This window comes from Hemitrygon akajei, chromosome 9 (assembly GCF_048418815.1).
Source record: "Hemitrygon akajei chromosome 9, sHemAka1.3, whole genome shotgun sequence".
Lineage (NCBI taxonomy): Eukaryota > Metazoa > Chordata > Chondrichthyes > Myliobatiformes > Dasyatidae > Hemitrygon > Hemitrygon akajei.
In genome coordinates, this window is record NC_133132.1 from 23,952,782 (window position 1) to 23,966,289 (window position 13,508).

Genomic DNA, 13,508 nt, shown 5'->3' on the forward strand with positions numbered 1-13,508 from the left:
CCATTCTCTGTACTTTTTTATGCTCATTATCACTTAAATGAGTTTCCTGTAAATGTACTAAATGGGCTTGTTCTTTCTTCATTTTAGATAAAATTCTCTTACGTTTGATTGGATTTAATAGCCCAGTGACATTAAAAGAAATGAATTTTACCTTGTCCTTAGCCATCTGTATTTATCTGTCAATGTATCATTGAAATTAGAACAAAACTTAATCAATCTACTCCCTGAACAAATAAGAACCAAGAAACGCAAATAATAACAAAAATGGCAACGAACGTGTGATTCCAAGGCTGAGGTCTCTAGTAGATGACTCTGCGTTGAGCAGAGGAAATGTCTAGCTGTGCGGGATAACCCCTCCTACTTGTGAGTTGAGGGCCCCCATTGCAGTATTCATAAAAGTCAGTGAACAAATCCATTACACAGAATAGATTTCCCTGTGTACTCATATATATATATATATATATATATATATATATACATATACATACACACATATGCACACACACATATATATACGCACACACATACATACACACACATATATGCACACACATATATATTCTCATTTTGATGGGGAAAAAGGAGTAAGTGAGCGAATAAAGAGTAACAACTAAGTAATATAAAATCCACATTATAATAAGTATTTCTCGAGATAGGTATATCACCGGGTACTTTTGGTTCTGTTTAGCTTCTCAACATTTTTAAAGTTAGCCAAACCTTATGGCTCTTCTGAAGGGGGTGAGGACTGTCTTTGGGAAACTCCCAGTCTCCTCCTGATATATTTCTCTCGGCCTCCTCCCGTCTCCTGCCTTCTCGATTCTCGCACTATTTCCCAAGCGGAGCGGGATAATTCCTCAGCCAGGTTTTCCCTCGTTTTGGTCATGCTGACGGGCAACCCTGTGGCCTTCATGTCTGTAGTTACCTCTTCCACTTTCTATCTGGTACAACTGCGTCCCGTTGTCATAAAACACTCGAAGTTTAGCAGGGTACGGAGTTTGAAATCTAATCTTATTTTGCTTTAGTACTCGCTTTACTTCAGAGTATTCTTTGCGTTTCTGGAGGACCGCAGGGGGAGTAATCTTGGTCGAAATATATTAATTAATCCTCTAAAACCACTCTCTTCTTACCCCAGGCCCTTCGTAGAATCTCCGCCTTGGTGCTGTACTGAAGGAATTTAATTATTATTGAGCGTGGCTTCTATCCTGGGTAGGTTTCGGGATGAGAGCACGGTGGGCTCTTTCGATTTCCAGCTTCATAGCCGGGGGAAGATCCAGCGCGTCCCACAGTAACTTTCCGACAAACTCCGTCATAGACGAGCCCTCCGCTCCTTATTTTCCGCTGTGATCTTCTCTCCGGATCAAGCAGTTTATCGAGGAGTGGAGGAGTTCGCACAAAAACTCCCAATTATTCGCTAACTACACATAGAGATTTCCAAGCGTAATGGATTAAAGATGAAGACAGAGACAGTGAATGGAAGTGATGGACATTTAAGGATGATACAGGGGAGAAAGGCAAAATTTGAGAAATACTAATTGAGAAAATTTTTTCTTCTTCTCATATATATACTTCTTTATGTTGCGGGGGTACTAGGGAGCTTTGGATCGATTACTGCGGGATTCACATATGTAATCATGGCGATTTCCGTGACCCATACAACAGAGGGGGGTAATGTTGTGTTCTTTTTTTTCACAACATTAGTAGGGGGGTATTTTGTTTTTTTCTTTATAATCTATTTTTCTTCTATCTTTCTGCCTGGATGATCAGTGGGGACACACATAGCAACATGGAGAATTTAAAAAAGATTCCCCAAGATACCACGAAAGTTGAACGATTAGGTATTATTATAGATTGGAGTAACACAATTAAAAATAATGACTAATTTACTGAATTTTTAAAGTTTTAATGTTAATGGGCTTACTGGACCGGTGAAAAGAAAAAGAATCTTAACATACATTAAAAAAATGAAAATAGATATAGCTTTTTTACAAGAAACACACTTAACAGAGATAGAACATCAGAAATTAAAAAGAGACTGGGTTGGAAATGTTATTGCAGCTTCATTTAATTCAAAGGCGAGAGAAGTTGCAATTTTGGTTAATAAAAATTGATTGACGCGGCGAGCTCTGACTTAATATCACGGAGCTGCTGCTTTCTGTCTTTCTTGACCTCCATTATTTCCTTAAGGATTTCGAAGATATTCGCCGCTTCGCCTGAGCGAGGCCCAGAGTCTGCCTCGCTAGCACGCGGTCAGGTAGGAGAGCCGCTCGCTGCACTCCTCTTGGCTGCAGGCTCCGCAGTGTCGCTTTTTTAAATTTCCATTCCTTTTCCCCATTCTTGCCCCTCTTTTCAGTTCAAATATTTTTTGAAATATATTATATTTGATGGGTGAACGGGGCTTAATATGCATTTTTCCAGAGGAGCTAGTGACTTAAGCTGCCATTCTCGACGATGATGTCACCGGAAACCAGAGTACTTCTTGTTAAGGGGGATGGCCACACTGGGTGCTCTCCACTACTTGACATTCCCCTTTCCCTCTCCTGACAGTCACCCATTTATCAGTCTCCTGTGGCCCGGTGTGACTACCTGCCTGTAGCTCCTATCGATCACCACTTCACTTTCTCCAAGAAGCTGAAGGTAATTTTACTGCAACTCCAGTTATCTAACTCCATCTCTAAGGAGCTGCAGCTTGATGCACCTGGCACAGATATGGCCATCAGGAAGGCTGGAAGACATCTGGATTTCTCATATCTGACAGCCAGAGCAGAAAATTGGCCTTGCAGTCATACCCACTATTCTTAAGTTAGAGGAAAAAAAGAGATATGAAAGTAACTGACCACCTTACCTCACCTAGGCTTGTCCTCACCAAAGCCCCGATGAGCCAAAGCCCTACTACTCTGACTCGTGCTACTCTGATGACCACTCCACTAGGCAGTGTCTCCCTTTTATCCTGGAACCTTCTCAGCGGCTTTGAGCGATGTCAAGCTACTGTGTTTGCACACTTCTCCCAATCAAATCTCCTGCTGAAAGAAACACCTCTGTTTTTAAATCTCCTCAGTAGCCTTGTGTGATGTTGAGTTACTGTTTCTGTGCAATTCTCCCAATTGAATCTCCTGCTGAAAGAAACACCCCCCTTTTAAAATCTTCTCAGTGGCCCTGTGTGATGACTAGTTACTGCATCTGTGCACTTCTCCCAATTGAATCCCTTGTTGTAAGAAACCCCTCGCTTTTTAAATGTTCTTAGTGGCCTTGCGCACTTCTCCCAATCAAATCTACTTTAATGGAAACTATCTTAAATTATATCTGCCATTGGTGAGCTCATCACCAACAACAATGAGACAGCCTACAGAGAGGAGGTGGAAGAGGTCAAAGTCTGGTGCTAGGCAAATAACCTCTTCCTCAATGTCAACAAGACAAGAGAGATATTTATCAGAACTTGCACCACTCTCACTCCTCTATACATCGGTGCAGCACTGTGGTAGACACTGCGCGCTGTTTCAAGCTGCTGGGTATGCACATTTCACGCAACTTGTTGTGGTCCCAGGACATATTCTACTCAATCAAGAAAGATCACCAACATTTCTGCATCCTGAGGAGGCTGAAGAGAGCTGGACTATACATATCGGTACTCATGCCCTTCTACAGATGTGCAGTAGAGAGCATTATAACATGTTGCATCACCACATGGTATGGAAACTGCACTGCAATGGACAGGAAGACTCTACAACGAGTAGTCTAAACTACCAAATATTTTATCAGCAACTGCCTACTCACCATCAAGGACAAACCTGTATATACAGAAAGGTGCTGGGAAAAGGCCAGCAATATCATTAAGGATCACACCAGCCTGCTTGTGGACTGTTCGTCCCAAGAGGGAGGAGGCTGTGTAGCAGCCATGCTAGGTCCACCAGACTCAAAAATAGTTACTCCTTCCACTAATGCACTCCACCACAACACCAACATCACTGCTTAATCATTTCCTCTTATCACCTTATGTGCAGATACTCCTGTGTCCAGCGTCACTTTATGGACACATCAGTCTATGTGTATAAGCTATCTTGTATATTTATTGTGTTTTTAAAATGATTTTGGTCTTTATCTTAGTGTGTTATTTTTTTCTGTTGTATCGGATCCAGAGTAAGAATTATTTTATTCTCCTTTACACTTCTGTACTTGAAAATTACATTAAACCATCTTGAGTCGTTTTTGTTCCATTAACTCTCATATTTTAATAATAATCTGCAATTTCTGAACATCAGTGTTGTTTGTTTACTATCCATACAAGTCTCTTGCAATATTGACTGAATAATCTCTTGATGTTTGACCTTTTGCCTTACTAGATCTCAAGTGTTTGGAGGCTAGATTATTGGGAGTATTTAGAGTAGGAGTATCCACCCTTCTCCATGGCTTAAAGAAGGCTAGGAACCCCTGATTTAGAGGAAATAGATATATATATGTAAAAGAACAGTGAATACAGGACATAGAAGATGAAGCCTGAGGAAGAAGAGGAAAGATATTGAATAGTGAGACAATTGAGGGACGGAGTGATGTACTCCTCCCATTTTCTTGTAGGTTTGCTTTTGATTGATTTCATCTTTATTATCTAGATTTTCTTTTTCCACTTGGAAACAAAATGCACACGGACTGGCTGATGAAGCAAGGAACACTGCCAGAGCGGATCAGCATTATTGCCATGTACTTTTATCTAAGGTATCGCTCTGTTCCATTACGAAAGAAAATTCCAAGAATCTTCTGGAGCTGAATATGAGAGATAATGATTTTTCATTATCAGTGTTGCTTATCATCAGAGTTAACTCTGAATTATTATTTTTGCGTTATTGTAACTGTTTGTGGCAATCTATTGTTTCCTCTGCCTGGAATCGGCATACAATATTAAGCTCCACCCAACTGCCTCCGCTTGTGCTGCTGTATTGTCAGATTGTTAGGAGCAGCAAATGAACATCTATGGGTAATTTCCTGTTTTCATTCAGTCTCCTAGTCATTAGTAAATAGAACATGAGACTCCATGCTCATGAAAAGCCTCATAGGTGATTATTCCACCTGTACTGTCATTTGATAAAAATATGTTTGCAATAAATGTCCTTCATATCCCACTCAATAATTGAGTTTAATTAGACTTTAATAATCAGCCTGAAAGGGAAAAATAGAAGGCCAGATGTTCTGCTGCTAATCTCTGTCCATTGGTCAGACTTAGCAGTGATCAATTCATCTGCACTCACGTTGTTTCTGAATATAAATATGAATTGGCTCTTGGAGGAAAGCTGTCAGCACTTGTGGAAACTTAACAAATATTAGTGCGTTTAGTATAGGGAAGTGTGTGGACATGAATAGAAACATTCCTATAGTGCGCCTGTGCCTTTAGATTGACATCTGTGCACAATGACTTAAATTATAGTGGGCAGTTGTACGAAGGCACTGAAAGATACAGAACTTTTTTCTGCAACTCAACTCGGTGATGATTATGTGACTTCATCTTTGTAAAGGTACTTGGCTGCTGGAGAGATGTCATCTCGATTCAAGTATATCAACGGCAAGAGAAGGAAAAATTCGTGCTGAAAGCAAAGAAACATATTGATTTTGGTAAGAGACAAAATACAATTCACATGTGCATAAACTGTATCAGAAAATACTCTGTGAAATACAGTGCATTTCAGTTATTTGGGCCACATCAGGACAGGTACGTTTTGGCCCAATTAAGCGGCTAACCCAATTAGCCAGAGTTTTATGGAAATAGTTAAAAGGGTATAAAAAAAGGACAAACTACCACTTAACTGAGTAACAAATAATGTATTTAAATTAAAACAATCAATACTACTACAGTTCTATAGAAGTGTGTATTAGTTCCTAATAGTTATCGACAGAGAAATTAATTCAATGTACACTGCTGTGTAGTTTTGAGTGACTGTAAATGAAATAAAATAGCGCAGACACCTAGTGCAGATGATGGACTGCCATCATACAATGCTTTTGTTGATTGCATCCTCCAAATCTTAATTTTTATTGTAACGTTCAAGTTGATACCTTCAAATTCTGTTTATTTCCTAACTTGGTGAAGTACTGAAATCATTCATTTTCACTCCCAGCCATTTCTCACATCTCCAAGCCTGGATGCTTGAAACCACAGTGAGCAAAACCATTCGGAACTGTTGAACTGCATACTTCACACCAACTATCAGTGGCAAAAATCACTGATTTTTGAACACAAACACATTTAAATGATGCTATTTAAAAATGGTTCACCCTAAGCACAACATAGTGTCTAACAGTGTACACGACTGATGCTAATTAGAAACTGTTTGGCAACAGTCTCCTGTTCCAATTAGTTGGTATATTGTCCCAAATAAATAAAGGAAATCTTGCCTATTTGTTGTTTAAGATTTGTCCCAAATAAGCAGCTGTCCTGATTAACCAATGGCCCAATTAACCGAAACCTACTGTATTTGCTTCTTTATATCTTGACATGGTTTTGTGACTATAATACTCAACTTTACTTAAGTTTCATTTGTTTCTTTTGAGACTTGGAAGGGAAACCATCAGAACACTTGTGTTGTATATCAGCAGAGTTGCACATTATCATTGAATTTTGCTTATCTGAAAATGCATAAGACTGTTAATCATAGTCATACAGCACAGAAGTAGGTCCTTTGGCTTGCTTTCTCAAAGGTGACAATCAAGCATCCATCTATACTTATTCCTTGGTTTTCTGTGCCTTGGTTATGAAGTTGTTCATCAGATATCACCTAAATGTTTTGAGAGTCTCTGCCTCCACTATCTTCTCAGGTCACTCATGCATTCCAATTCTAATCCCACTTTGGGTGAAAGAATTCTCTCACTTCCCTCTAAATCTCTTCCTCATACCTTCAACTTGTACCCCCAGGTTACAGACACTTCTTTTAAGGGGTTATGTTTATTCAAAACACATATATTATCAAAGAATGTATAAATTATACACTTTGAAATTTGTCTGCTTATAGGCAGTCACAAATCAATAAACTCAAATAATCCAATTTAAAAAAAACAAAAACCACTGCGCAGAGAAAGAGCAAAGGGAAAAAAAAACCCATTCTGTAAACAGGAGAAGCAAGCCAACAGCTTTCCGAACCACAATGAGTCTCAGAAGTACTCTGGGAGCAGAGTTTGGCCAAAGCCTCTCTGCCGCGAAGAAATGAATGAATGAACCTTCGTGAGGGAGCGAGCGAAATTAGCCCAACCATCACATCCATACCCAATGCACAGGCTTCCAGTCTATCTGCACTGACGTTGAAATTGTCCAAGCACCAAGTAGTGCCACTTTCCAAGGCCCAAATCCAGCCACCTCAATATGCCTGGGCCACTCTGCCCAAAACTGTTCTTGATCTCACCAAATTGGCTTGGCACTTGGAGCGATCCAACCTCACAGCCAGGTTAGGTGGACGGACACTGAAACTACCCTGAGTTGACTCCTCTCAAAAATGCTCGCTCCATCTCTGGCAGTGATACCACCAACTCCATCTGCGAATCTGGTGCCCAAACACACTGTGCCTCACAATGCACGGCTCATCCCCCGACCAGCCTCATGTCCACCTGCCTCCTCACTTCTGTGGTGATAGTTCACCACAATTTGGTTCTTGAAAGATGTTATAAGTAATGTTTTTAGTCGATTCTCTTGCCTTATGATTTACCTGTAAGCTGTTGTACGTCTTTGGTAGTGCTACCTTAAACCAGAAGTTTAATCCACATTTCATATTCGAATCCTATCGACTGTCTTTCATGATTTGGTATAGTATTATCAGGTCCTCCTTCAGCTTTTGCTGGTTGAAAGAAAACAAATCCCAGCCTATTCAATCACTTCTCATCACCTAGGTACTTCATTCCAGGCAACGTGGCAGTAAAGCGTCTTATCACTCTCTCCAGAACAATCATGTCATGTTGATAATGTAATATCAGAATTGCACAAATACAGTATATTGTAAAGCAGTACTGTAGCTTGCCTTCTATTCTCTGCCTAATGAAGGCGAGTATTTTGTATGACATCTTTATCACCCTTATCTATCACTTTTAGGGATCTTTGGACTTAGACCATAAGAATTAGGCCATTTGGCCCATCAAGTCAGCTCTGCCATTCGATCACGGCTGATTAATTGTGTCTTTCGACTTCATTCTCCTGTCTTCTGTCCATACCCTTTGATGCCCTTACTAATCAAGAACCTATCACCCTGTGCTTTAAATATACCCAATGACTTGACTTCTACAGATGTCTGTGGCAATGAATTCCACATGTTCACCGCCTTCTAGTTGTAACCCCTGGGTCGCCTCAGGCATCGCTCAAACTCGTTCTAGTCTAGGGGGAGCAGCCTTCGGCCCCGCCAAACTGGGTAATCAGCTGGTGTGGATGCTGTGTGATGTCCCCGCCTTGCCCAAAAAACAGACAGTACACCTTATGCGATTAAATGAGTACAATTTATAAAGATTACTATAACTAAGTGATTACTAACGATACAGTATATATGAATAAGAGAAAAAAAGAAAAGGCGCCAAACTTATCAAAGTCCAAACCACTTCGTGCACAACCGTTGGAGCTCAATTACTGAAGTCTTCTGGCATTCGATCCCCTCCGACTTCCTCGACCCGCTTCCTGGGACCCCCACGGTGGTCGACCAGACGCTCCACACTCCTCTGTCTCCGTCTTCTCTCATCACCGAAAACCTTGGGCCGGGGACCGTCGCTCAGCTTCCAGCATCCCGTCCTCTCTCTCTCACTCCATCGCGCTGACTCCCCAAAATCCCTGCCAACAATCAGTATACAGTCCCAAACAAGCTTCCAGCACTTATCATAACAAAGACTCTAGCATTCCTACTATTAACACAGGCGCCAGCATTCCTACTTTTAACAAAACAAAGACGCCATTTTGATTACATACACAGTAACAAAGAAAAAGAAACCCCCTGTTACACTCTCCCCCCACCAAATAAAAGTCATGTCCTCATGACTATTAGATAACTCGTCACCTTTCCTGCCAACACACCGTAACCCAAGCACAAGCAGTGACATCTCCTCCCCACACAGTAAACCTCACTAAACCTCCTTAGGCGCTATATAGGCCAACTATCTGGGCGTTCCCTAACCCTTCTGAGACCTTCCGTACCCCCCTCACCTAAACCCTTAGGCTAGGACACAGCTGGGGATGGGGTCCACTACCAACTCCTCTGTCAACCTCTCACTCATGCCCCACACTGCACACAGCTAACCCTCCCCACTACACCTGACTCAGTGGAAGAAGGGCCAAAGGTCTCTTCCTCAATCGAGGGAAAGTCAGCAAAAGGTAGCATGTACTACACATCCAGCACATCAGCCTTTGAATCCGTATTCTTCCTCATTTCTTTGATCGGTAGCTGCTGTTTGATCTTCTCCAAATGGAAACACGTGACCTGCACTGCTCCAGCAGTCTCTTCAGCCTCCTGCAATTGAGATTATCATCTTCTCTGGTCCCTGGCTCAGCAGTTCTGACTCCTGCATCCCGGCCATCTCAATCTGGAATGCAGTTACTCCAACAGCTTCTTCCACCCCGACCTGAAAAGCAGCAGTTAAAGATTGGTCACCCTCCAGTTCAGTATTCGCTGCACTTCTCTCCAGCTTTTTTTTTCTCCTCATGACTTCTTCCAGATCAACCTTAAGGTTTTGCACTTCATTTGAACTGTCGATGGTCATCTTCAGGTTCCCTTCAAGCTACCGCTTCCCCCTTCCGAGATTTGTCCGCAATTTCTTCACCTCCGCAAACTCCCTTCTCCAGGCTCTCAGTTTGCTGTGGCCCTCAGTCAAACAACTTTCTTCATTCTCTCCAACTTGTACGTCTTTCAAATGGTTCCAGATCACTCTCTCCGGTCTCTCAAGTCTTCATTTCAAACTTGATTCCATAGAGACAGACACTCACGAGCTGCGACCTTCGCCAGCCCTGGCACGTGTCCAGAAAACACTTTAACTCTGTAGTTCTCAGCCGCTCCTGCAACGACCTCACTTCATATTCTCCTGAGGCAAATCCAAATACCAGGAGATCATCCACATACGTCAAAATTCCAAACGCCTCCACACCCCCATGGTCTTCCACATGCCCTGCAGGAAGGTTGCAAGGGCTCCAGAGATACCCTGTGGTATCGTTTCGGACCGGAAAGATTCCTAGGGAACTTTTAACCGCCGTCTTCTCCTTGTCGGCCTCACTCATCGGGATCTGGCAACATCCACTCCTCAGATCCAGCACCTTAAACCTCTTCGCACCACTCAGATAGGCCATCGCCTCTACGGCCCAATATAATCCACACACACACGCTGCCTACGTCTGCCACGCTGTAGGGGCCAGTCGCCGCAACCTCTGCCTCACTGAGGTGTCTTCAGCAGTCAACTCCCCTCCCTGGTGGTATTTCGCAGCGTCCACTAAGAGGGTCTCACCCTCAGATACTCCTCCAGGCCATACCACCACCGGCTCTTGTTTGAATTCGGTATCGGCCCAAGGCTGCTACACACATCCGCACAAGCAGCTCGAAACTCTGGGTGCATCGATAATGCCTCCAAACAGCTCTCACCCGCCTCCTCCGGGCAGGCCCCCAAGCGCACCAACAGGATATTGGTTCTCTCCATAACCGAAACGCTGCCCGTCTCAACAGTGTCCAGACACATCAGCATCAACGATTCACGAACCTCAGTCACCTCCACATTTGCCTCTAAGAACTCCATTTTCACTGACCAACAACCGTCGTCTTTATAATCACCGGCACTGGTACCCCAAATCTCCAGTGCCGTCAATGTCATCAAGGGTAAAGGCTTCCAAAAACGGTTATAACACAAACTGTACAGCAACTTAACCGGTGCCCCGGTGCCGAGGATGGCTTTAACTCGACTCCCATCCATCCGTAACAACACCTGAGTGCGTGGTCCCTCTAAGCCTTCAGGAATAGGAAATGATTAAGCAGAGATGTTGGTGTTGTGGTGGAGTGCATTAGTGGAAGGAGTAACTATTTTTGAGTCTGGTGGACCTAGCATGGCTGCTACACAGCCTCCTCCCTCATGGGACGAACAGTCCACAAGCAGGCTGGTGTGATCCTTAATGATATTGCTGGCCTTTTCCCAGCACCTTTCTGTATATACAGGTTTGTCCTTGATGGTGAGTAGGCAGTTGCTGATAAAATATTTGGTAGTTTAGACTACTCGTTGTAGAGTCTTCCTGTCCATTGCAGTGCAGTTTCCATACCATGTGGTGATGCAACATGTTATAATGCTCTCTACTGCACATATTTTTGTTTTTATTGCATTTTGGAAAATATCCCAACTTTTCTGGAAATGGGGTTTGTAGATGATTGGAGGAAATGTCGATCTCTGACTCCCAGGGCATAAGATACTTAACAGAACAGGAGTTAAATCATTTGTCCTTTTCATGCCTCTGTACATTAAGTAACAACATGGTTTGGCTAAACTTTCCTTCCCTAATCAATATCCCTTGATCCCCTATATTGTTAGCTGATAATGTGAAACTGGAGGTAATTTTTTTATATAGGCAAAATTAGATTGTAGAATTATAGAACCAAGATAAGTAACTAGGGTCCAAATGTAGATGAGCCATATTCTCATTGAATAGCTCATAAAGCTTAACAGGCTGAATGGCCGACTCCAAATTCCAGTGTACACTCTGTATACCTCACTCAAGCAACCATGCAAAATCATCATAATTTTTGTGGCTGTTTCCTCCATCCCCACTCATTCGTGAAACCATTGAGCTAGTTGTCTCAACAACACACACAAAATGCTGGTAGAACACAGCAGGCTAGGCAGCATCTATAGGGAGAAGCGCTGTCGACGTTTCGGGCCGAGACCCTTCGTCAGGACCCGGCCCGAAACGTCGACAGCACTTCTCCCTATAGATGCTGCCTAGCCTGCTGTGTTCTACCAGCATTTTGTGTGTGTTGTTGTTTGAATTTCCAGCATCTGCAGATTTCCTTGTGTTTGAGCTAATTGTCTACACACAGGTATTATAAGTTCTCCAGTGCTGACTTACATTTCAGAATAATGCGATGGCACTTGATGGCACAGTATGTTATAGCTATAAAAGATGAGAAGTTGGCAAACCAGCAGGTTATGTGACCTTCAGGAGTCATAACTCACTGAAAGTCAGGATCCTTTTAAGGGATGGGACAAAATGAGAGCATTGTGGTCTGTATGTTTTGTCTATAAATGGTGGGCTATGTTATGTTGACATTGTATTGTGTTCCTGTCCCACCAGTCATAGTGATGACAATATAAGTTAGAGACTTGTGCAAATAGAGTACTGGCTAAAAACATTTTAACCATGTGAATTTGGTTAATTTTAGTAAAAATGTTCTTTGTGCACATCAAGAAACTCATTAGATTTTGAAGATGAAAAGATGAATAAAAGTCAGCAATGAAACTGCTCAGCTGGAAGGAAGTTTAAGTGAATTGTAAAAGATCTGAGTTGGGAAGATGGGAATTGAACATTGTGAAATGAACCAATAAGTAGTCCCAGGAAGCATCCAAAAAGTATGGATACATGCATGAGGAATAAAGAAAACACTGCTTAGGTCTAGCCACTCACTGATTAAAATGGAACGGAGAGACCAAGTTGATAATACTGAAGATTGTGAGATGTATCGAGACAAAGCCGAGTGTTTAAAAAGAAAGTACTGGAAAGGAATTAAGATGTGCCATGTAACTATTTGAATTACAATATATGGCTTGTATAAGATTTTATGTTATAAATAGTTAAAAAAATAGTATTCAAAGAAAGGGTGAGGCTCTTTGGAACCACAAAGAACACATAATCATGTGGAAGGCTTGTAAGGATACTAAATGAGTACTTCTATAAAGGAGTGATGCTGTCAAAATTGCAGTTAAGGCATAGGTATCAGATAAATTGGGAGGTATTAAAAATGATGAAGAACTTAAATTTAGCATTATTCAAACTGAAAATGTTTATAAACTGCTCCTTTAAGCAGTCTTCTCAACTTGTTACTTGCAAAATTTGTGTGCGGATAGATGGCCCTTAATGCAAAGTGTGGAGTGTTGTGTCAGGGGTTGGTGTTGTGACCACTACTCTTTTTGATTAATGATTATGGTTGTGATTTGCATAGGGGAAGTATAACTTAAAAGCTTTCAAATAGCACAAAACGTGGAAATACAGTAAACAAAGTACTTAATTTATAATACCGTAGAACATCCCAAAATGCATTTTGAAGTGCCATTAATGTTGTGACGTACAACTGTGTCAACCAGTTGGAGTACAGCAATCTTTTGTAAACAACAATATGATAATGATCAGAATTATTTTGGTGCTATTGATCGAAGGATAATGTTGAGTGAATGCTTCTGCTCTAAATAATGCCTTAAGACCATAAGGTATAGGAGCACAATTAGGCCATTTAGCCCACTTAGTCTACTCTGCCATTTCATCATGACTGATCCAATTTTCCTCTCATCCCCAAACTCCTGCCTTCTGTCCATATCTCTTC

The 13,508-nt window shown here is 41.8% G+C and overlaps 1 protein-coding gene across 4 annotated transcripts in view; it reads left to right on the forward strand.

The window, feature by feature from the left end:
• sfi1 (SFI1 centrin binding protein) overlaps nucleotides 1-13,508 on the forward strand; it is a 262,284-nt gene that overhangs the window by 141,498 nt on the left and 107,278 nt on the right. For all 4 annotated transcript variants that reach the window (XM_073055643.1, XM_073055642.1, XM_073055645.1 and 1 more), the window contains 2 exons: nucleotides 4,605-4,707; nucleotides 5,502-5,598. In XM_073055643.1, the coding sequence (XP_072911744.1) occupies nucleotides 4,605-4,707; nucleotides 5,502-5,598 (200 nt within the window). The remainder of the gene's footprint in view (nucleotides 1-4,604; nucleotides 4,708-5,501; nucleotides 5,599-13,508) is intronic.